Source organism: Colias philodice, chromosome 12 (genome assembly GCF_061535455.1).
Source record: "Colias philodice isolate Cphi_HAF_F1 chromosome 12, ilColPhil1 Martin Lab GWU primary, whole genome shotgun sequence".
NCBI lineage: Eukaryota > Metazoa > Arthropoda > Insecta > Lepidoptera > Pieridae > Colias > Colias philodice.
In genome coordinates this window covers 2,958,857-2,984,689 of record NC_143097.1, presented here as the reverse complement: position 1 = coordinate 2,984,689, position 25,833 = coordinate 2,958,857, and the positions used below count along the sequence as shown (strand labels likewise).

Here is a 25,833-nt window from a genome sequence, read left to right as displayed (position 1 = left end):
TAAAAAAATTCAAATATGTGTTTGCAAATGAAAAGGTATAATATACAGGGTGCAATCGTTAAGTGTGCACAAGCGATTATTCCGTTACTATTGCAGATATCAAAAAACTTTAAACTGATATCGAAAGTAATTGCACACCCACTTGCCAAGTTAGGTGTGAAAGGGATAAAAAAACATACAGGCTTCATTCAAGGTCATATTTTCTTGTTACAAGTTAATGTTCATACTGAAATCTCCAGTGTATTAGATATAAGCTTCTTGTGTAGATCGAACCAGCGCTGACAAGCGCCGAAAAGCGCTTATAAGTTTCCAGCTTTCTTTGTGAATACGCCCTTAGATTGTCTCTGTCTCGATGTTCTTATCGATGCTACCATTGTTTTTAATCTGTAAATTCATAGACAAGGAAAATAGAAAAAAAATCAAAAAAATGCAAAACGAGCAAATTTGACAATTCGGTTTCGGTTGTCGCCATGTTAGTTATATCGTAATCGAGAACGTAAACGGAAAAGAAAGTGGATTTAATTTGTGAAGGAAAGATCGTCAAAACCTCTTGTTACTCCTAAAAAATTATTTTCGCGTTATGTGATTTTTTGATTCTGTGTTTTCATTTAAATTGCTTTAATAGAATTTAAAAATATGGCTTTGTCTACCACTGAACCTCAGCGTTCTTTTCGCCTATATGTAACCTATGTGGATGGAGATGGACACTTTCTGAAAATAAGTGGGCAACTGGATCAACAATCTTCGTTGATGATAGAGAGCCTATTTCAAACAGCAAGTGTTAATTTAGAAAAAGGCATAGGAGCGGTTCCGCCGGCAGCTATACATGAAGGCATAATTTGTGCCGCGAAATACAAAGATGGAACTTACTATCGAGCTAAAATTATAAATACCACTAATCTTGCTACAGGCTTAGTAGGTGTACATTTTATTGATTACGGTAACAAAGATATAATTTCTCTTAGTACTATACGCTTCTTAGATAACTATGATCCTATGTTCCTTCAACTACGTGGTCAGGCTACCGACTACTATCTCTCACGTATTATGCACCCAGCAGGGAGATGGGAGGAAGCACTTTTATTAAAATTACAAAGTTTGCTTTGTTATGCTGAATATCCAGCTACAATTGAAGCTCATACTAGATCATTACCAATAATTTCGATTCAGTTTAAAGGTAATGATTTATCAACTCACCTTGTATCTAATAAATTTGGTTTGGCTTTGCCAGTTGCTAAACAAGAAGTCCTACTATTACAAATGAATGAAAATCAACCGGGTCCTAATTGGTCACCAAGTTTACTAAATGAACAACCCTCATTCACAGAACATGTTCCATTTCTAATCAATCAAAACTTTCCAAATCCTGCTGTGGCTATGAGATTAAACCAAACAGTTACAATGCCATTTAATGGAGCACCTCCATCTTCAATGAATCAAAGATTACTGGTTAATAAAGCTTCCAGAAATATAGTAAACCTTCGAGCCCCTGTTCGTCAACCACAACATCATCAACCGTCATCAGTTCCTATGTCAGCATCACCATCTCCTGTATTAAAGGGACCACCATCACCTAAGAAATCTATTACTTACAAAAGCAAGCTGCTCGAAGTCAATTCTTCTCATAAGGTTTTTGTCTCATATGCTGAGGAAGGTCCAGAACTGTTTGCGGTCCAATTGGCAACAGATGCAAACAAATTGCAAGACATGATGGATGATATTAATAGAAGGCCCCACAGCAGTCTGACAGAGCCACCAATGATTGGAACTGTATGTCTCGGTAGAATGTCTGGAGATAGAATAATATGCAGAGCCATTGTCATGAATCTTTCTGGATCACAATGCAAGCTATTCTTTGTTGATTTTGGTGACACTGAAATGGTTTCATACTATGATATATTTGACATTCCGGAAGAGTTTGTGAAGCCTAATGTTTTTGCAATGAGATTTTGTCTGTCTGGAGTTAAAAAACTGGAGAAAGGTCCATACTTGAATGAGGCATTCAAACAGCTTGTGAATGGAAAAATTTTAACACTAAAAGTTGTAGCACCAGAGGGGCCTCCACTGATTCAATATGGGGAGCTATACATTGACAATAAGAACATTTTGGATTTGTTACTGGCTAACATGAAAGATAAGTTGCAATTTAGATGGATGCAGATGTTACCACTAGGCAGTAAGCAGTCAGTTTTGGTGTCATATGTTGATAGCTGCATAAAGTTCTATGTGCAGTTGTCTGATAAGATTGAAGAGTTGAATGCAGTGATGGAAGCTGTTAAGATCCACTGTGAAAATACATCTTCACCAGGAGCCCTTCCTGTAGGGGCAGTATGCTGCGCTAGGTTCCCTGATGATGATAACTGGTACCGTGCCATGGTTAGGGGTACCAAGGGAGATAAAATTGTGGTAGCTTACGTTGACTACGGAAATGAACAGGAAGTGGCCATAGCTGATGTGAGGACAATCACCCCTGATTTGATTCAACTACCAGCACAGGCTATGAAATGTGCTTTGAAAGTAAGTGCAATATTCAATTGATATAATTTTATTTTGATATTATTTTATTTGTACCCAAAATTTTTATTACTCTGGTTTTATGTTATCTACTAACAACATTATAAATCTTAAACAGGGCTTCGAAAACAAACCAGTTGAAACAAAAACATCAAATCAACTGGAAATGCTGGCATTAGAGAAGACCCTGATGGCTCACGTTGTAGGCATGCTATCCAATGACACAATGCTTGTGACACTGATTGATGACAGTGTGAGCCCACCCTTGGATGTAGCGAGGAGGATGAATCAGCTGTCACAGCCAAGGAGCACCGGATTGGAGGTATGAGCTAAGAAAATTGTAATATCTCAAACAAAATATGTGTTATGTCTATGCTATCTTGTATTGTTTAATTTGACAACTTTTAAGGAGTTCACTAGATTAGTGGCAAAGAGAACAACTAATAAAACATTAGGTAAAAAAAATACATTGGAAACAAATTTAAATAAACGCAAAAAATTCTTTATGTATTGTTGTTTAACATTACCAATAATTTACACACCTAAGCTCATTGTCCTATGATATCAATCTGATTCTCTATGTCTTTTACATTATTAATTATTATAAACATATTTTATAAGGTGAGATCATTCATTCATTCATGATAATCTGTGCAATTTTTGTTCGTAAATCTACTGCGAGTCTGTTTTTATTTTGATGACTCATATTCGAGCCAAGCATTAACATATACATTTACAAAAAATCATAATATAGTGTTAGAAGTCAAACATGGGCTGGGTTAAATATTACTTTGAACGTAATAAGCCAAGTAGAAAGACTATTATGAAAGTCTGTGTAGTTAAAGCAAACCATGTATAAACAACTAACATTCTGCCCACGACTTCGCTCGCGTAGTCAAACGCACTTTCGCATTTATAATATTAGTATGTTAGAGAACCAAGGCAAAATAGCTTTGTGCATAACATTTTAAAGTGAAGTGACATTACAAAGTATTCACAAATTATTTTTGCAATTGACAATAATTCTGCCAAAATATTAAACCACAAGTTTTATCCAAAAATAGAGTAAAGCTCCTGCACCCCCACGAAAAGAAGCATCCGAGATATTCAGTTCGCCAGAAGGAAGTATCCCTGATGATGGACGGAAGAAGAACTTCAGAAGGGAGAAGAGCTTTAGAGATGATAAGAAATCAATGGATGGTGATGAGTTTGGGCAACGTGGTAGCAGTTTCCGTGGAAGGTAATATTTTTTTAAAGTAGCAAAATTGTTGCGTGAATTAGTCTGTAAACTTTTTTTTCTAAATACCCTATATTTGACAAAAAAATGTTCCCATATTTCAAAGTGATCTCAAATTGGTATATTTCAAATTAAAACCAGTAAAATCGAACTAACTGGAGCGAAAACATTTATATCGAAAAAAAAAAAAAAACGTTTATAATGAATTGAATAACACATAAAACCTTAATTTTTGTGCCATACTTTATTAATTTTGGTATGTTCACTGTACCAAAAAATGTATTATTCAAACAGATTAAGTGGTATCATACAATAATGACCTACAGAAGCACCTAACATACAAATAGCTAAGCATATTAAGTTTTTGTTGTATAACCCTGAAAAATATTATATGATATATTAAAACAGTTAGATTTTAATTGGGAATCAGTATGGCTAATAAATTACAAGGTAATGGAACATTATTGATCCTTTTACCAAAAGGCAGGGTCTTCACTAATTACATTACATAAATATAATTACAAAGCAACTCAGGTGTTAAGGTCAACAATGTTATTACTGGAACATCTTATTATTTTTATTTACACTTAGCTAGTCTGCTTTATTAGCTATACGTCAGATCTGAAGAAAAAGTATACCACGCACAATAATGTATTGAATAAATTACAATTAAAAATTGCAAAATCACAGCGGAAACAGTAAGAGCATACATTTTATGAGCGACACGGCGCGTGTTCCGTTTAAACTTTTTCTCGCGATGCGGCAAAAAAATAATAGCTTTGAGTCATGTCCAAAATAGCCTTCTGGGGTCTTTGAACTCTCTGAAAGCTCAGTTGTAAATTCGATTTTATACCCATAACATGTACAGGCATCGGTATAGGTAAAATATTTTATAAATGTGTTGGTTTTAAGTTAAAATACCAGGGTTAAGCGTGTTTATTTTTTCCTAATAGAGATCCTAAGGATGGCTTCGAAAGATCGGGCCCGGGCCGTCATAGCGACAAGTACGCTAAGCCGGATAGAGGTGATAGGTAAATAAAACAATTATGTTATTTCATTTTATTTTATTTAGTTCTTATAGTTATCAGTTTTTGTTCATTTAAAATAATATAACAATCACGCTTCACATCATTCAGTAATTTTTTACAGTTTTGCATGTTAAATACTTCATACTATTGAACATTTTAGGTAAAAAGTTATTTCTGAATTTAGTGCTGGATCTTTAGGAGATAACCATCAGTCATGGTTGTATAGATTGTCTAATCTAAAAATGAACGCCCCTCCACTAAACTTAATTGTTTCAATGTGTGAGGACAAATAATTATTGAACCACTTTATATGTGTGCGCGCGTCGATTCTACTGCAAACTTTGACACTCGCGCACTGATTTGTCAACTAATCGGGCGATCAGTTCAGGTGCCTAGCATTGTATGGCGGGGAGAGCGCGCTATGTACGGAATGACACGTCCGTTCTGTCGTGCATCGCGTCATTTATGCACTAGTTGGCCAACTGGTCCTGTCGTTCGGGCATGGACGGGACTGGAGGACTGAACGACCAATGAGGCAGACCAATTTGTGTGTATTGCGTCTATACACGTACTTTGAATGTGAGCGTAAACACAGTGGAGGGGCGTTCATTTTTAGATTAGACAATCTATACTTTTCATAGTGTAAAATATTTTCTTTTATTAAGTTAATTTCTTGTGCAGACGCGGTAGACCCAGAGACAATCAATTCTCGCCGCAACCGGCGCCCGTTGGAGATGACAGTTGGGAGGAGACCCCACAGCAACCCGTGCAGTCGCCGCCATTGCGACAGAACAGGGAAAACCATAGAGACAAGTATGTTGCGTGTTTTTAATGTTGCTTTAAGAATATAAGATACATAGGGTTGTCACAATATTTTTTTATAAAATCGAACATTGAAAAAATTAGTTCTATCTATAAAATAGTAGTTATACATGTTTGTAACAGTTAATAAATTTATTTATGATAATATATGTATAAGTTAAAGCTTTTTCTTTATTTATTTGTTTAATTTTTATTTTTTTACAATATTTTTATAAGTCCTTTTTTATTTAATATCCCTATTATGTTTATATACGTTATTTAAGTAGGTAAAGCATATGATATAATTACAACCTAGTGTACCCATTACGCACCAACAGACGAAAGTCTCGCGGGGACGACAAAAAGGGTCCCAAAGATAAGGATAGCAAGGACAAAGACAAGAAGGAGTCGAGTGTGGGGCGCCGGCTCCGGCAGGTTGCCGAGGCTGCCGGCTCGCACAAGAGCGTGCAGGACAGACTGAGACGGTACACAGTACCCGATTAGAGCATAGGCTTTGCACTCGGTGTTTGATTTCACAATGTAACCCCACTGCCATTCTTTGTGTACAAATTGTTGGTTTAACAGCTTTTCCATCTAGAAAAACTTCCATTGTGTCCCCTGAAAGTTTGCCCTTACGTTGCATTCGACTGAACTAAGAAGAGACGGTATCGAGTACCCTCTCTATGCTTTGCAATGTAATACCACTGCACCTTTTTCTGTACCGAGTTTAATGTCCATTGTGTATTTCTATCTAATTTCACGTGTCCTTGTAGAATTGCATTTCATTCGAAATAACGTCCACATTCCACATGCTAGTAAAGTGCGTGTAGGATAAAATTGGAGGGTACAACCATATCCGCGCGTTGATATGCACATGTTGGTAGTGTTTCCGTTGTAACCCGTCTCAACTGTTTTTATTTTTCAGTGTGTGTTTATGTGTTTTACATCGTGTACAATTCAGTCTTTTTTCATAATGCGACCTTGTAGTTCTGCATCTCATTACATATTGTGTGATGTGCTAGTAATGTTCAAGTTTTAATCTCATCACAACATAGTAGTGCAACGATCGTGCACAGCATAGCAAAACACATCCAGATGCATATTTATTTACATATAGTGTTAGGTTTAATTCAACCTTCACTTTTTTTTCTTCCCGCAACTTTTTTACATGGTCTTCAACATTTATTAGTGTAAAACCATCATTATATTCATCCATGTGGTTCAGTTCATACAAAACAGACTCAGATGATCTGCTATGATTATTACTGCGCTTTGCACTAGTTATTCACCGTAGGTTTTATCTATTTTCAATGCCAATTAAAAAAAAAAAACATAATTAAATAGTTTCATGACTTATAAGGATGATTTCCATCGTCTCTGATGCTCTTCATTTCTGCTTTCAGAATCCTGTTCTGTGTATGTTTTGTACTTTTTATTTCCTGGTTTCTAGATGGCCTGTCTCTATGCAGACCACATACGCAGCTTGTATTTATTTTGAGATATTCAAACACACACATACATACTATTTACCTATTCCTATATTGTCTTAATTGATGCATTATTTTCAAGAATTATTATCGTGATTAATTAAAGATGGTCTCATTATATTTGAGTAGTGTTCGTTTTTGTTGTTTCTGTTTTTTTTGTATCTTTTTGTTTGTTTTGTTTTTTGTCTTAATTAATTATAATTATTATTTCGATAAAACAAGAAAATATGAAAAGAATTCACATCCTTTGTTATAAACAATACTGTTTATGATGTTTTCACTACATTTGAGGTCATTGACTAGCTTATTGGCACATATAACGTTTAATGATGTGTGTCGCTACGCTTCATTGCATATCATTCTTACATATATGGTAATGTACTCTATGATCGACGAACGAATATAGATCAATGAAATAATTCGTATTTTATGAAAAGTGTAGCTCTTTTACAATGTATTAGGATTTCAACCATAACAAGTGATTAACAGAATCGCCTTCCATAGCTGGATATAATACATTTTCGCTTTCATATATTATAACATTACTAGTGAAAGTTGATAATAAATAATACATAATAAGATACTAAATAACATGCTATTGTGCGAAATGGATTAGATTCTTCAATAAAAATGTATATCTCGTTACTCATGCATATCAATAATTGTTCATCTGCCCTTGATAATCTATATTACTGTACTTGTAAAAAGTTATAAAATAATTAACAGTTGTTTCGGCCGATTTACCTCGCCCCATTTACGAGCCGTCACGCTTCGCCACTGTATCGAGCGCTGCACATTTTTGTATAATTTTATTAATTGCACTGCGTTTTCATTTCTTCCTTTCAGTGTTGTTTTTCACGGACATTCGTTTTCACTTGTATATTTGATGTACGCTTGCACTTGAAGAATGTATAGTTGTAGATTCACTATTTTCTGCTGTTATAGATTTAAAAGTAAATGCGAAAATACGTAGCTACACTGCTGCTATTTTAACACTTGCAAATAGATAATATTTTTTTTTAGAAACCTTTACTATTAACTTAATTAGAAACAAACCATTTATCTGCAGATACTTAATTTTTAAATAGGATATTAATTTCAAATGAAATAGACAAATTTGAAGTGATAAGCTAAGATACTATTTAGTTAACTTTATAAGTTTGTAAAATGCTGTCTTCTAAAAACAAGTTCATTTTATAACAGCTGAATATCACTAAAATATCTTATAATTTGATTACTTCCCTAACGACTAAATATTATGTATTATGTGTTGCACAATGATTGCCTATACTCACCTAATCACTAACTTTCACTTATACTCCAAAGTTGGCAATTAATAAGAATCTATTTTCAGTGACCGATACAACAATCAAGATGATGAGAACAAAATGGAAGATAGAAACAACAGGTTCCAAAGACCGGACAGACGGGACAATCGTGGGGAGAGGCGAGACAATTGGGGAGATAAAAAGGAGAATTGGAATCAGAAACGAGAATTCCGTGACAATAGAGGAGAGAGGAGTGAACGTTTCGAACGAAGCGAACGCGGGGGTAGAAGCAATTTCACTCCCCGGGACAGAGCAGAGAGATCCAACCGTTCCTATAACTCCGATAATGATAAACGATCAGAGAAAAGCTTCCGCTCAAACGATAGTAACGATCGAGCTGGTCGCGGACCGCCCTACAAAAGTCGCAACCAATTCACACCTGTGCCGAGTAAGGAATTGACTAATCCAGTTCCCTTGGACACTCCGTTCACAGAACCAACTGTGGAACTCGGCTCGCAACAAGAAGTCTCCGTAACTTGGATAATTTCACCGGAAAACTTCTACACGCAAATCGTCTCGCTCCAATCCAAGTTCCTGGAAATGATGCACCAAATTCCAGAACTTTATAAGGGTGTGAAATCTTATTCTGGAGAAATTAACGTTGGTGCCTCGGTTTTGGCGCGATACCCCGCGGATAGTGTGCTGTATCGAGCCACTGTTATTTCCATACAGCCGTTCTCGAAATACATAGTACGATACGTCGATTTTGGGAATAAGCAGTTGGTTGACGCAAAAGATATATGGCAATTGGACAGTCAGTTAATGGATTTGCCCATTATGGCGGTACATTGCTCGCTTTTGGGAGTTTTGCCGAAGGACGGGGAATGGAAAGCGAACACGGACATAGATTTGTGTTTCAATGCTCCACGATACCAGTGTATATTCCAAGAAATTGCGGAAGATCAGTACAAAGTGTCACTGTGGAACAATGGAGTGAGCGTCGCGGACCTGCTTGTGGAGAAACAGTTGGCCTTGCCGGCAGAGCACCAGTCTGTTACATTGAAAGGTGATTTGATTTGTATTTCTTGGTGTTAATCTTTTATTGTTAGGATGGACATGCTGATGCAACCTGGTTCAATAGTTTTGATGCCCTTATGCAACCAACAACTATAAATCTTAACACTGAGAATTTTTTTAAAGAATATAATAAAAATTGATCACGAGGCGGTATTCGAATCCACGTCTTTCGGTTTGCCGGCGTGCGCCTCGTGATCGATTTTTTTATATACATACATATATACATTTGGATGCTACAAAACTAAATATCCAAATCTTCAATATTTTATCAGTACAGATTTATTTTTAATTAAAATATTAAAATTATAATGATATTTTCAGACGAAGCCATCGACCTGACTATAATAGTAGGTCAACAAATATTGTGCCGCGTTACGCACATCGATTCGTACGAAAAGTTCTACGTTCAACTCGACTTGGATAAGGCGGATTTAGTTGAAAAGGCCATCACCGCCTTCGACGCTAGCAAGGTAAGCACATTAGTTACTGAAAAATATATTATTTCAAGCAATTGTTTTCTTATGTTTAATTTTGCACGAGTTTTGCATTAAGAAATGTATAAGTACTTGAGAAAACTTTCTACGTATTTGGGATTAATAAAATAAATGAAGAGTAGAAGAAGAGGATATTTTTTTCTAATAAATCGCTAAAATATATGAGTAACAATGCAAAGCATAATTTATATACTTTTAAAGTGAAACTTTTATTACATCGTCTCAAACTTTTTGGTCTGTGTAGCGCATTTCGCGTGACGGTCGGCTGCCGAGTAGGTATAAAGCAGTGTTCGGAACCGTACGATAATTATCGTACAAATACGATAATTTTGTGCCTAAGTTTCACTTTTACCGTGGTTTCATAAAACCACACAACATTTTTACCTATAATTATAAACTCAAAAAAGTCCTAAACGATAAAGAAACATGAAATTTCAGCTGACCCCGCTAGCCGCAGACAGTCTCACGGAAGGTATTCACTGCACAGTGAAGCACAACGATAAGATACATAGGGCAATACTCGGAGATATATCTGACACTGGCAACATTGAGGCCGTGTTGCCAGACTATGGTAACACTATACGCACATCCTTGGAAAACGTGAGTTGTAGGAAATTTCTAAATACCCACATTAAGAAAAAATTGTATAGGCAGATGTTTTAAATACAGGATGGCTGGAATTATGTTTTCTGCAGTTTTATTCTAAAGTATGAAATTTTTTGTGCAAGTTTATGGACTGGAATAAGAAACTTTTATTTTTGTTCCTTGACACTGTAACATATTTAAGTTGTGAAAACACAATCTTAATCAATTTATGTATAATCGTAATAGATTTTACAAAATATCAATAAAAAGAACATATACCGGCCGCATTGAGTTTTCTGAAGTTGGTTAATGAAAATTTGCTGTCTGTAATTTGTATTAATATGAATAATTTCAATAATTAATTTTCTTTCTTGCAGTTGATGATTCTGCCAACAGAGCTGAGTGTATATTATTACCAATCTTTGGAATGCACTCTAAATAACTTCACAGCTGAATCAAAGACCCTCATTTCTATGGAAGAATTACAAAAGCAGCTTTTGGGAAATAAATGCATCATTTATATTAATGACGTTGAAGAGATTAGGTATGAAAAGGCTATCAATAATATCAATAATAAATATTTTAACTTTTTTTTGTGATGTTCATATTAAAAGTACATATTAAATGGCAACACTATCAAATTTAGATACAGTAAAGGTAGAACTTGCACCATATTAAAAATTGTTATATACATTTAACCCATTGAGCCCCGAACGGCCCGATCGGTCCACGACACAATAGATTTTCTATTGTGTCTGTGATTCTAGGGCCTGAGTTATTACCCACTTAGATTTTAAAAACATGTTGCATTATGTGGGACTAAAAACAACTAAATAAATAAAGGAATAGAAAAATAACTTTGTTGTTATTTCCAGATTAATATCAACGTTATACAACGCAGCGTCTGGAAAGAAGATAGCCATTTTCGAGCCAGACGAAGGCGCGTACGATGAAGTGATCCCGCTGTGTACTCGTGCGGTGTTCAACTATAACTTTGGAGTGGCTTACATTAGTCATATGGAGAATCTCAACGAGATATACTTGCAGAAAGCCACCGATACTGACAAGATTGCGGCTCTTTTGGACGAACTGTACAAGTTCTATGAGGAAGGTAAGATTGCAAATATTTTATATCATACTAGCTGTGCCACGCGGTTTCAGACGCATTACTCCGCTCGTGTTGGTCTTAGCATGATGATATATAGCCTATATTACTCGTGGATAATGTAGCTTTCGAATGGTGAAAGAATTTTTAAAAGTAGTTTATGAGCCTATTCATTACAATCAAACAAACAAAGTTTTCCTCTTTATAATATTAATTAATGTAGAAAAAAATAGGAAAATAGAGCTTTTAATCGGTATTTATTCATTATATTATTATACCGACGTTTTGCACACTTTGCAGCGAGCGTGGCCACGGGGAGACCTTTCTTTAATTTTGTAAATGTATAATATTCGCTATATAATAACCAAAATACCATAAAATAACTTGTTAATTGTCATAATATTTCTGAAGTAAAATTTTCTTTATGAATTACAATTTTGATATATGAATCTATTGTTGTTGTTGCAGGTACACCAGAGCCTCTTGAAAGTTTCGATGCGGATGCATTGTGCGTTGCCAAATCGTCTGATGGCAATTGGTATCGCGCTACAATAATAAGTTCCACCGAAACAGACGCAAAGGTGCAGTTCACTGATTATGGAAACAATGAAACGATTGAACAGGGAACAATCAAGAAAATGGATCCCAAATTCTATGAGCCCTGTAGTCTTGCTCTTGTTGCAAGCTTGGGCCTGGTTGCACTAAATGATGATGCCTTAACGAAACTCCAAGAATGGACGACCGATAAAGAAGTTCAAGTTACCTTAGCTTTCGGTACTGATGGCTGGCTTGCTAATCTTCAACTAGATGGTGTAGATCTGTCCATCAAACTGGTTAATGAGAAGTTAGCGACTCCACAAGTAGCTAGTGAAGAACCAGTTGAAGAGGCTAAAGAGGAAATCCCAGTAGAAGAACCAATTTCCCTGCCTGATGGTTGCACCCAAGTGTACATAAGTCACATTGATTCTCCTGGACACTTCTGGCTGCAAATGGCAGATAAGGTTGATAAAATCGAAGAAATACAAGCTGAACTCCAAGCAAACGTAGATTCTTATCCAAATATTGAAACCAGAGAAATGGGAACTTTGTGTGTCGCGAAATACTCTGCGGACGACCTTTGGTACCGTGCAGAGATATTGGACTCTGATTCCGACATTACAACTGTTCGGTTCATTGATTACGGGAACACAGATGTACTGGACAATGAGCCAGGATTAATAAAAGTTATACCAGATAATTTGAAAAACATCGAAAGATACGCCATCAAGTCGAGTGTGAATGCCGTTCCAACTGGAACAGGCCAATGGTCGGAGCCGGCTTCCGATTATTTCACACAACTAGTAGGCGATATTTCTGTACCAGTTGATGCTTTAATAGTGCTAAAAGATGTAACTACATATGTGGACATTTATGTGCATGGACAAAATATAACAGATAAATTGGTGTCTGAAGGACATGCGACTAAATCAGAAGAAACTGAATGTGGTGATCTACCTTCGTGTTTCGCTAGTCATGTTAATTCTCCGTCCGAATTTTGGATACAATTAGAGAGCGTAGCTCCTGAGCTTCAAGCAATGGAAGCTGCTATGGTCGATGCCGAAAATTTCCCTCCACTCGTTGATAAGGAAGAAGGAGTTTTATGTGCCGCTAAATATCCCGAAGATGGTGCTTGGTACAGAGCACAAGTGATCGTCGACGGCTCGGAAGGCACGGAAGTTTTGTTCATGGATTACGGAAACGCATCCATCGCAAATGAACTACGAAGCCTTCCAGATGACCTTAAAACTAAACCAGCACTGTCCAGAAAATGTGCCTTACAAAAACCTAGAGATATAAAATCTTGGTCACGTCGGTCAGAAATCAAATTCAATGAACTGGCAGCGGAAGGCGCCACAATATTCAACGTCCAATTCATAGCCTCTGGTGATATATCCATAGTAGAACTGTATCTGGAAGGCAAATCGGTTACCGAGGAACTCGTTGGGCTCTGTGAAGAACAACCCGCTTCAGAGAGACCCACACCAGTTGGACAAGATTTACACACGAGTGGCAAAATTTGTTATGTAGATTCATTGAACGAGTTCTACGTGCAGCTCGATGATTCGGAAGCTGATCTGGACAAAGTTACCGATAATCTTAGCAATAGTGCAGACTTCGAACCTATTGCGAAACTAAAAGTCGGATCCCTTTGTGCAGCTTTCTGGGCAGAAGACGAACAATGGTATAGAGCGAAAATCTTAGAATTTTGCGATGTTGGCAACCATGTACAATTTATTGACTATGGTAACAAAGCTAAGTGTGAAGACTTTAGACAGCTGCCTGAAGATTTATCGGTTATCGAGCCGCTCGCTAAATGTTGCCGCTTAGCTGGCATCACCGAAGACTTTGCCACAAATGAAGCTGCCAAATTAAAATTAGAAGATTTAGTTGCTGAAGTCACAACATTCCAAATAGAATTTTTAGATAGCGCAGCTGAACCCGCTCTAGTGAAGTTAATTCTGGACGATAAGGATTTAGTTTCGATATTATCTGAGGCAACTCCTGCAGCTGAAAGCGAACCGGCGTCCAACGCACAAATACCTTCGGATAACGTTGAAATAGAAGCAACAGTTGTCAATGATGCAGTTGACATTGAAAATGACATAGATTCTTTTCAAGTAGATTTGAATGAAAGCATGGGCAGCGCGAAAACAGTTATCGAAAACACATCATTTACTGAAAAGAGCGAATTGACAGAAAATACCTCAACACCAGAGAAAGATCTATCTAACGATACACTAGAGAAAGATCAATCTAACGATACACTAGAGAAAGATCAATCTAACGATACACTAGGGAAAGATCAATCTAACGATACACTAGAGAAAGATTCATCTAATGATACTGTTGAAAAGGATACCTCTAATGATACTATTGTAAAAGATGCGTCTGATGAATCATCGGAGCAGGAAAAATCTTTAAAAACTCCAGAAAGAGATGATTCCAAGGAGTCTCTCAATACAGACACTGGGTATACAAGTGACGGTGAACAAAAAGCTAAAGAATCTCCCGTAAAACAAACACAAATTGTAGACGCTATCAAAAGCGAAGAGAAATTGGAAGAAAACGTGTAAATAAAAGTAACGTTAAGTAAAATGCCAAGCATTTTATATTTTATATTGTCTGCTTATTGTTTAAAGGTACTTATAAAGATAGCTTAAGCATTGTATGCCTAATGAGCATGACGTACTTTATCTTTACGTAATTGTGATATGGACGAGTAAGACTTTTATCATATGTATTGTATTGTGCGTTTTGTTGTTATACAGTTTTGTTAACCAGTACGACAGTGAGTGAAAGTAATTTATGTTATGAGTGTTATTATAAAAAAAATATATCACTTTCATTCATACCTTTTCCTTTAAGATGCGTTATATAGATACTAGCATTTCTTTCATTCAAAATGTTTATATAAGGTTGAACTTTCGTTGTTTTATGTAAGATAATATTGTAAGTCATGATATATAATTGTTTATAGTATTATAAATACTCATTTTTTTATTCCTTTTTGGTCTCTTAAAGTTATTATAATTAGTTTAACCATTCATATTTTTATTTTTGTTACATTATGCATAATGAGCATTATTGCATAATTGTACATTCCCTGTTGTCAGTTCATAAATTCTTAACAAAAAAAATTGTCTATACTGTCATGCTTATTGACCTATCTTCGAATAAATATAAGTTGGACTCGAAATATAATAAGAGAAGTTGTGTAACTTTTCGTTTTTGTTTTAAAATAAAGTTTTTTTTTCTATTTGTTGTTTTAATTACCTGAATCTGCTTCTTACGTATTCATACTCTAGGATCACAGTATCCTACTAATATTATAAATGCGAAAGTTTGTGAGGATGGATGTATGTTAGCACACTTATAGAGGGTGACTTGGATTAACACATAAGATAGGTTTTATCCCGGAAATCCCACGGGAACGGGATCTATGCAGGTTTTTCTTTGAAATCACGTCTTCGTCTATAAATATATACTGCAAGCGCTTGCCATAACTGAATATTAATTTAAACTTTTCTTAAGTATGTAATCCATACTAATATTATAAATGCGAAGGTAACTCTGTCTGTCTGTCTGTTACTCAATCACGCCTAAACTACTGAACCAATTTGCATGAAATTTGGTATGGAGATATTTTGATACCCGAGAAAGGACATAGGCTACTTTTTATCCCGGAAAAATGACGCAATCCCGGAAATCCCACGGGAACGGGAACTATGCGGGTTTTTCTTTGGCTGCGCGGGCGGAAACCTAGTAATATATAAGACATTATTGTGTTCTTCGTGTCAACAATAAAATTCAAGTATCAAACTAACAGTTAAATTTCGGATAGTTTCATAGTTGTCCGTTGTCCCACACCGGTAGCCTTACCACCTATTATACAATTAACTCTTTGCCTTACCATGAGTTAATCGAAATCGAAACTTGTGTTCATGTACATATACGTATTCGATAGCGAGAAGCATGGATAGAATCAATATTTCTCGAAAATAATAAATACCTATCTGTCAAATACGATACTCGTGGTACCGTTTATCTTTAGAAAACGCTACAAGACATGACTTGCAAGCAGTAAGGTTTCGTGAGGATTTTTACTTTGACTTTTACTGCGGAAATAAATTTTCTTACTCACTTAGTCACTAGCGAGTAATATAAGTTAACTATTTCAGGCACTAATCTAAATTCAATAGCATCATTAGTTACATGAGAAACATTTAAAATATAGAAATCATTGATTACCGAGGATTCGAACCCGCGTCTTTTTGCCAAAACGGAGGAGGCAACATATTATGTAGAATGTATAAGTTTCGAGTGCTTACCTACTTATAGAACTTATTTTTTTTTATTCTAATTTTATTTAAAGACTTTGAGTCAGCAATGACTATGTCAATCCCATAGTATATGCAAAAACTTAACTAGCCTACTAATATCCGCCGTGAGAATATGTAGACCATCCTAGCCGCATCCGTATTAGGTGCGGATAAAATGGTCTGGAACATAGGTACCCACATCGCATCGGACTCACACTAAATTTCCTATGATAGAACTTAATATGGTAATTGGTAATCCATATAATTTTACTGAACCACACTATAGTACCTATTATTTTAAAAACACAGCCGGGTCTACTCTATAGAAGCTACTTTCTGAACTGATTTTTTATACATATTATAACGATACAAAAGCACGTTTAAACTGCATATAAATGTTGGATTTTAGTTGACTTAAAGTTAGAATAAATAAAACACAATTACAAGTCACTATTTTATTTGATATTGAGAAAATACACTTAAAAATAAAATATTATTAAAATATCTGTACACTTGAATGCATTAACTTTTACAATAAAGCTACAGATACGACAAATATTATATACAAAAGTGCTCCATTTGGAACGAAAAATATCTAAGAATTGACAAATGTATAAAGTTTATAAAATTATATTAAACTACGTTTCGGGGTTGGTTTCACCGCTTGCTGATAAGGTTCCTGATATTTAATAAGTATTTACTATTTAGTTTAATAGCATTCAAATGTTTTTGAAGTGAAGTTACTTTAGGCGCGCTGAGAGTAAAAATTCAAGGTCGCGTCATGGCAATACCGTCACGTCATGGAGTAAGACGACGATTTTGCCGTGTTTGAATCTTGCCAAAGAAGTTTCACTTTGACAAGTGTGCTCTGCACGCACGCTCTTTTTTATAAATGAGAAATTTATTAAAGAATATTTATTAATATCACGGGTGGTCGACAGTATGCGTCGTTCCCGAATGGCGAAATTCGAATGATGTCGTTCAAATCCCACCTCGTGATTGATTTTTTCTATTCTTTAAAGAAATTCTCAATGTTCATGATAGTCTATTTGATTATTTTTGACGTAAACTTTTGTGTACATTGTTATTTTAACTGACAGATAAGGTAAATAGAACAAATCAGGAAGCTGTGAAACCGAACCTTAATACGGTAAGGCTATTTTATAAGAACATAAAAGTCATTAGAAGAATAATATTAGCATATGAAGTATCGTTGAGAAATAATACAAAAACCGGTAAAACCTCGGTGGCCATAGAACATCAAAAATCAACACTGCAAGTTGGTAAAGTTGGCAAAATATGAAGTCATTCCTGTTTCTTTATAGCTCACAATTAAAATTCGGGAACATTCCCGATAACATTCCCGATTCATATTAAGAAATTTTAACAATAACTTGTATGGTAATTACATACGTAATTGGAATAAAAGTTACACACTAATATTATATCCAATAATTAATAGAATTGAATTCGCAACATGCAGCCAATTGAATGATAAGAAAGACAGCTCGGTTAAAATAAAAATTTACATGTACATATTTTAGCTAATGTATAAAACATATAAAATAAAATGACATTTTAACTTTTAATTTACACAACTAGTAAAATGAAAGAAAAAGTTCATCAGTTTGAAAAATTTGCTATAAAAAAAATTGAAATAAATATTTCGTATACACATTCACTTAATAAGTCCCAAAATGTCAAAGTCCCGGAGATCTTCGTTCTTTTCTAGAATAAGACCTTTTTCGTTCGCTAAATGGAGCACGGATAATAAAGCTAGAGGCACACTGAGCGCTTCCCGCATATTTGTTGATAATTTATTCGGTAAACGAGAATATATCGAAAAGAATGTCGTTTCGGAGACATCCTCTTTCTCCCCCTCTGGAGTTTTTTCCGTTAACATTTTCCAAGTGCAATGTTTCAGTTGTTTCATGTCGACCTTTTTTGCTCGCATCGCGTAGGGTATGAAAATTTTGGCGATCTATAAACAAACAATGTGTTATTAGATTTTCTATAGAATATATATTATGTCACTGTAGTACTTTTGCTTAATTCAACGGGGTAAAAGTAATAAGATTTGTGATGCTTTTGAATAATTATATTATTTATAACACAATCAGAAAATATGAAAATGGCACTATGTTTTATTTTTTTCAAATTTTGTTAAGACAAGACACATGTGACATGACATAGTTGTGCATAAGGATATCGATTGTACAAATATTGCCATAATATATTATCTGCTTGCTGCGGCTTCGTTCGTCGTTCATTCCAGTATAAAGAATAGATGTAGTTTTCTAATAGAAGAGAAAATTTTAAATGGACATAGTAATTGCGTTTATTAGATACATTCCACATTACCACATTAGTTTAGATAATATCCTTAAAATGAGGTAAATTTTTTAAGAAATATTTTAGAATTATTACACGACTAGCTGCGCTCCGTGGTTTCACAGGTGATGTATAATCTACACCTATAGCCTTCCTCGATGAATGGGCTATCTAACACCGAAAGAATTTTTCAAATCAGTCCAGTAGTTCCTGAGATTAGCGTGTTCAAAAAAAACAAACAAACTCTTCAGCTTTATAATATTACTTTATAATCTTTTATCAAAATAAATAAATAAATATTATAGGACATTATTACACAAATCGACCTAGTCCCACAGTAAGCTCAATTAAGGCTTGTGTTGTGGGTACTAGGCGACGATAAATATATTTATTTGTATAAATACATATTGTATAGATAACAACACCCAGACCCAAGAACAAATAATTGAGTTCATCACACAAATATTTGCCCTGACCGGGGATCGAACCCGGGACCGTCGGCTAAAAATGACTAAAATCAAACGTTGTATACCTTAGTGGGTGGCTCGAGCATATCTCCAAGTTCCCCGTCCGTGTGCTCATTGCCCGGGGCCAGCGCGTGCGGGTTCGATACTGTCGCACCGTCTTCGTTACCCCACTCGTCTCCTTCCTGTTATTTTATTAATATTTTTTTAACGTGATAACGTTTTTAAAATCGTTTTAGTCGGGTGATATGTTCAGAAACTTGTGTCACACCATAACCTCACGAGCGCGATCGCAGGTATAACGAGAGAGAGACGGACCGATCTCCCGTCTCATCTCGAGCGCTGCCACCAATAAGACGTTATCACGTAATCATCTCGATCGTAAACCTACTTTACAAACAACCAATTTTTTTTTCTATTTTATAAATTCATCAATATTTATTTACTCCTGACTGATTAATAACGCGCCATCTACACAAGGGTTTTCGTTCGAAAATATATTTTCATTGTTTGTAGGAATTAAATAAATATAAATTTTGGCGCGTATCATTTTAAACGTAACAGACAGTTTAAGAAAAAAAATCTAACTGATAGACAAAATAAATTAGAATTGTAAATAATGATACTAAAGATAAATTTTTAAATATTCGAACAAAATAAAATTATTTCATTTACATACCGGTAAAGTATTAGGACAATAAGACGCGTCGTTTTCATTATTATAATCGTAGTCCTGATTGTCGACGGCCAGCGGCGCCGGCTCTTGTTCCTTGCTTCGCTCCAAATCTCTTTTGCGTAACATCATCACGTTTTTGCGTAGGAATAATTTGCGGAAATGCGTCTCGTCTAGACCTCTAAAAATTGTTTATAAAGATTAAATATTAGACATGTAGTTGAGTATGTTAATGATCATATACATATACAAAATGTGTGCGTGTACTAGTGTACACACGTAAGAAGTGAAACTTCTTTATGACCTTATTTTTCAAAAAATAATTTACTATATGCAACTTTACAGAAAAACGTCGAATCACGCGTGATAGTGATAAGAAAAAGATGGCGCGTAACGGAATAATGTCACGCGTAACGAAAAAATGTTACACTAAATTTTTTCCAACCCCCGATAAAGAAGTTTCACTTCAAAAAGTTTGACATACAATAAACAACTAGATTCACAATCATGCATGAAATTGTCGGAAGCAAAACTCTACCTATGCAGACAGTAGGCAGAGTTTTCTAATGAGCGATACAATAGAATTTAAACATTATCGCCACGGAATAAGGTGTTAATTTCAATGAATATTTTAAACTATGCTGCTGTTCGGACATTTTTTGACGCACTTTTCAAGGCGATTGTTTGTCTAGTTTGTTTATCAGTAATCAGTATATCAATAAAAAAACACACTATCAACTCACCTGTCAATAGGAGTTTTGAAATTAGCCTCATTCCACGTATGCCCAGTGGCCAATGTTTTCCTGCTAATCATTATTTTCGCTGGTTGTGTCGGTTCATACTCCCCAGTGGGCTCTGCGCGGGAATCGAACGCCAGACCCGCGCCCAAGAAGTCCAACTGTCGTTTCGTACGCGCTGGCTTTTTGCCCTCTACCGTCAACCGACCGGCGGTCGATTGCGTCCTTTCCGTCATTTTTGATGCTAAAATGATAATTTTTATTATTCTCAACTTTTAAATACGATAAATATGCAAATATGTGTTTTAAAGGGGGTCGATAGTAGATATCAATTTGCTTTACACATAATTTGTATTGTTTTGAAACATCACTTCCATGGAAAGGTAAAATTTGTTTGTTATGCTGGCAAAAATGTAAATCTGTATTTTAATAAAGCAGCAAGGCATTTAATTAAATAGTTAACTAATTCAAGTATATTTGAAGCGACATATAACTAAATTTTAACATAAAATGTTTGTGAACTAATAATTTTCATAAATTTCATAAATATTTCAATTCATATTTATTACTTGTACACAGAGCAGTGTTTGCTCAGTGGTGAACCCTCGGACTTCGAATCGATAAGTCTGGGGTTCGAGATCAGGCGTGCGCGCAGGAAATGAATAGATGTTTCAATTTATCTGCGCAAATTGTAACATCACCACTGCTCGAACGGTGAAGGAAAACATCGTGAGGAAACTGACAGGCAGAAGAATCATGTGTCATCTGCCAACCCACACTTGGCCAGCATGTTAGCAGCTATGCATGACCTGTACGATGATGATGATGACTTGTACGATGATGACGATGATGGCTTGTACGCACCTCTGTTGTTGCGCAGCCGCCAGTGCGCCGGGCCCGCCCAGGCCGCGAGCACGGCGCCGCAGTACGAGTACTCGAGGCGCGCGTGGTGCGGCGCGCTGGGCCGCATGTCCGCCAGCCGCGCACCAGCCGCGCCGCCCAGCCGCGCCACGCACGCCGCCACCGCTACGTCCGCTTCCTCCTCGCTCTCGATACCGCCCAGCGGCTCGTCCTCTACAAACAACATTTTTTTCAGAATATAAAAAATTAGGGATGTAACGATATCGATACCGATATAATCGGCAAGCCGATATATCGGTATCGCCGATTATAAAACAACCGATACCGATATCAAACAATTCAAAATACCACGCCCAATGAACGATGCGGGAGGACCAATAGTAAACTTTTATTAGGAACTGATTGTATGCGTATAACTTAAAGTTTAACTGACTTTGCAAAATAATAATACTAAAATAAATGGTTTTCTTGTTTTTTGATTTGGCATTGTTATTTAAAAGAATACGATTTACAGTTGAGTCTCTGTTAAATGTTGGTAACTTTTATGCATAATTCACTATTTACCTATTTTTCTACCAAGCCATTGATATCGGTATCGGTATCGCCGATATTCTATTACAAATATCGGTATCGGTATCGTAACGGCAAAATCATGTATCATTATAAAAATAAACCCTAATAAAAATAAAGTAAAATTTTTCATGATTGACTTTTCACACCCCTGCACTGATGTTAATACAAGAAAACTCAAACATTTCTAAAACTTCTTCTAGAAGCATCTTTTGAATAATCATCGTATAATTTTACCATTTACCACCGGTTTGAAAAGCAGTTAATACATACTACTTAATTTAAAGTTATTTATACACTAGATTTCAGCCCGCCGCTTCATCCGCTTTTTCAAAGAAAAACCCGCATAGTTCCCGATCCTAGGATTTCCGGGATAAAACCTATCCTATGTGTTTATCAAAGTCACTTTCTATATGTGTGCTAAATTTCATTATAATCGGTTCAGTAGTCTTTGCGTGAAAGCGTTACAAACATACATACATATACATTCATAGGATACATGGTGTTGTTTTTTACATCATTTACTTTTCATACTGATTTGAATACAACACACTACAACTGCTAAATAATAAATTATGCTGTTTAATTTTCTGTAATTTACATATTTCACAGCTTATGCAAGTATTTATTTAAAAAAAAACCAGTTAAATTCACCAGTTTTATACATTTATAATTTCAAACTTACCAAATATATCATTTTGTACATCATCCTGTGGTATAGGCTCCACTTCAGCATTTACATCAAAAGCCACAGCTTGCTGCGACAGATTCAGTTGATTATCCTCAACCCAGTTATTTACACGGGTATCTCTGTAAATCAGAACACAATTATATATATTTAACATATTCAATCTAAACCTTAATAAGCAGCAATTCAAGCATGTATGGGAAGACATGAAAATAATTTTTAGGCATTTTTTTTTAAATAATAAACAATAATTAAAAATGTAGTAAACAGAAAGATATCAAAGTGTAGTGTGTCAAGAAAAATCTATTTTTGTAAAATATTAAATTACTTACGAGTCTTCAGTATCTGGATCCCAATTGTTTATAGAGAAGCCAGCAAATGGCTCACAAATATGATCCCGTTCAGTGAAGGGAGCTATTAGCTTTGTGGGCAGTTTTATCTTTTCCGTTAAGTCAATATCTTCTGGTATGTTCTCTTTTATAGTTTCTAAAAATTGTTTGTCAGTTCTGAAAAAAGAAAGGAATATGTAGTTTGAATTTATTTAATTTCTTTTGTAAGAAAGTTAAAACATTGTATGGTATGATTAAAATAATATAGATATCAAATATTTTAACAGATTTAAATCGTAATTTATTCAAACATAATATTCAGTAAATCGCGTTTAACATCCTTTAAATCTTTAGTTTCTAAATGCTCGCGTAAAATCAAACACTAGAAAATACTAAATTAATAATTTTATAAAAAAAATTACATTAGGTTGAATGATTGCTTACCTCAATATCAAAGCTAGAGTTTTGTCATGTATTGGTAATGTCGCGTTGAATGCCCTGTTAGATGACGTAACATCCCCTGCAGTTGCTGCTAGCCTTTCAAAAAATGGATCTGCAAAAAGAATTAACAAATGCTTAACAGGAAACAACAAAAATTACCAATTTTTTATTTATTTAAACACACTGATAAGCATCATGTAGTGCATATTTTGTCAGAAAATTTCTACAGTAAAAAATTGTTAGTCAATTCTTAAAAGTAAACAGTACATTGTTACTATTTTGCACACCACCACCCTTGCTTGATGATATTGACATGACAATATTTAATGCAACTTTGCTTATTAAAAAAAATATACATATTACCAATCATTTCAAGGTATTAAACCTAAAATCATGTTTTCTTGATACATACTACATAGTAGATTATATAAATAATTATAACTAGTGCCTTACCAACACAATCGTTGGCATCAAAGTCTCCATTAAACACTTCAGGGTTTGATGCTATTGCACCTTTAGATCTCTTTTTCTTTTTCTTAGGAGCAGCGGCATTCCCTTCTTCGGCACCTTCCTCATTTGCGGCTTCATCATCATCTTTTTTACCTCTTTTACTCTGATAAAACAAAGTTACACTATTATATTGAAATTTATATTTGCAGTCTCAACCGTGCTTAGCGTAATGATATTTATATCATCACGCTAAGCACGGTTGATAGCCAATTTATCGAGCCATTCACGATAGCCAATTTATCGAGGAAGGCTTTAAAAAATTTTCAAATCAGACCAGTAGTTCATGAGATTAACATGTTCAAACAAACAAACTCTTCAGCTTTGTAATATTAGTATAGATGTAATAATAGAAATTATTTTAAATTAAAGAGAGAAAACTTTTTTTAGAGAAACTGTATTTAAATATGAAGTGTAACAACAGCATACTTTGTTTATTATTATTTGATAGTTGCAAAGCTTTGTGTTTTATGATTAAGTTTAAATTAAAAAAAACTTTTAAAACAGTTATATTTAAATGAAATAATAAAAAAATATATACCTGAGCAGCTTTAACCAAGCCACCAGCCATTTTTAATACATCATAGTGCACAGCATCTACACGAAATGAATAAATTCTTGCCGATGCATCCACAACAGTAGAGGCTGTTTGTAAGTTATCCATTCTGGAATCGTGGCGACGCAACATTGATGTCATGAAGTCTATTAGTTGTAAATTCCAAGCATTGTCCTTATTTATTTTCTAAAATTAAAAAAATGTATACAGTTGTAGTATAATAAAAACATTTATATAAAATTTTCACATAGATGTACAATAAAAAAATACTAACATTTTCAGCATAAAGTTTAAGGCATCCTTGGAAATGTTCCTTTAATGGTGATGAACTTATAGTGTCTCTCCCTCTTCTCGGGGATCCGGAGTGAGGAGTTGACGTAGCCACAGCCCTCTCTGAAGCCACCAAAGACGATCTTTCCGCATCATCATCATTACGTTCCTAAAAGTTAGTTTACATTTATGTATTATTGTTTAATTTTTCAAGATTTAAGTAATTATTGTAACTCATTAAGAATTTAAAATATCAAACCTCATCTCGAACTACGTTCACTCGGGTTGGTGGAATAAGACTTCGCCTGCGTATGGAATTACTCCCGCCAATACTCAGTCTTGCTATAGAAGCCGGCGTCGAAGTTATTGCATTTTCGACCATTGTCACACATTAACTTATTTTATTTATTTATGTTATCATTAATTGTATTTGATAACAAATGCTCAGGATTTTTTATGATATTCAATGTTTACAAGATATAAAACTCAACGGACTTCCCATTTCAAGTTTTTAAATTCCAATTTTTGACAGTTGACACAAGCTATCGGTCGATAAATTTTGTCATAGACAGTCCAATATTTTATATGGCAATAAATTTATTTAAGGTTAATAGACGGACTTCAAAAAAGATAAATCTTTTAAAACTATACTAATCTCATCACAATCATACAATATTGCAACAATCCATACAATATTGCGAAACAAATGTTTTGCAATAACTGGAATGCTTGTGTGAAATTGCAATAACTCTCTGGTGGTCTTGCTGAGGCCAGCAGAAGGCTATTGCTCAACCTAATACAGAGGGTTGCCGTTGGGGTGGATGTGTAAGTGTAACTAGTTATTATTTGTGATTTATTTGTTTATTTAAATTCTCTAATGTGCTGCCAAAATACAAAGAATACAAACAAAACATAATATTCTAAAAAAGAACAGCACTTTATAAGTAGCCT

At 35.0% G+C, this 25,833-nt stretch overlaps 2 protein-coding genes across 4 annotated transcripts; one reads left to right on the top strand and one right to left on the bottom strand.

Moving 5' to 3' along the window:
• Positions 1-432: 432 nt before the first annotated feature.
• On the top strand, positions 433-15,392 carry LOC149483847 (protein tudor-like). 3 transcript variants are annotated; one of them, XM_089701323.1, is made up of 13 exons: positions 433-940; positions 1,328-2,517; positions 2,633-2,836; positions 3,579-3,754; positions 4,705-4,782; positions 5,461-5,592; positions 5,919-6,065; positions 8,422-9,401; positions 9,734-9,882; positions 10,345-10,506; positions 10,869-11,035; positions 11,367-11,602; positions 12,065-15,392. In XM_089701323.1, exons 1-13 carry the CDS (start codon positions 637-639, stop codon positions 14,707-14,709), a joined length of 6,570 nt encoding a protein of 2,189 aa, XP_089557449.1. In that variant the 5' UTR covers positions 433-636; the 3' UTR covers positions 14,710-15,392. The 3 variants fall into 3 exon arrangements, with proteins under 3 accessions (XP_089557449.1, XP_089557447.1, XP_089557448.1); XM_089701321.1 differs by having other exon boundaries at positions 433-2,517; XM_089701322.1 differs by lacking the exon at positions 5,919-6,065 and having other exon boundaries at positions 433-2,517.
• A 1,515-nt stretch (positions 15,393-16,907) lies between these two features.
• barr (non-SMC condensin I complex subunit H) lies at positions 16,908-25,406 on the bottom strand. Its single transcript, XM_089701306.1, has 12 exons — positions 25,142-25,406; positions 24,887-25,051; positions 24,598-24,798; positions 24,003-24,162; positions 23,553-23,661; positions 23,112-23,285; positions 22,777-22,901; positions 21,525-21,734; positions 20,667-20,904; positions 19,930-20,104; positions 19,319-19,435; positions 16,908-18,436 (listed from the first exon to the last, which is right to left on the bottom strand). Exons 1-12 carry the CDS (start codon positions 25,262-25,264, stop codon positions 18,134-18,136), a joined length of 2,100 nt encoding a protein of 699 aa, XP_089557432.1. The 5' UTR covers positions 25,265-25,406; the 3' UTR covers positions 16,908-18,133.
• Positions 25,407-25,833: the final 427 nt, after the last annotated feature.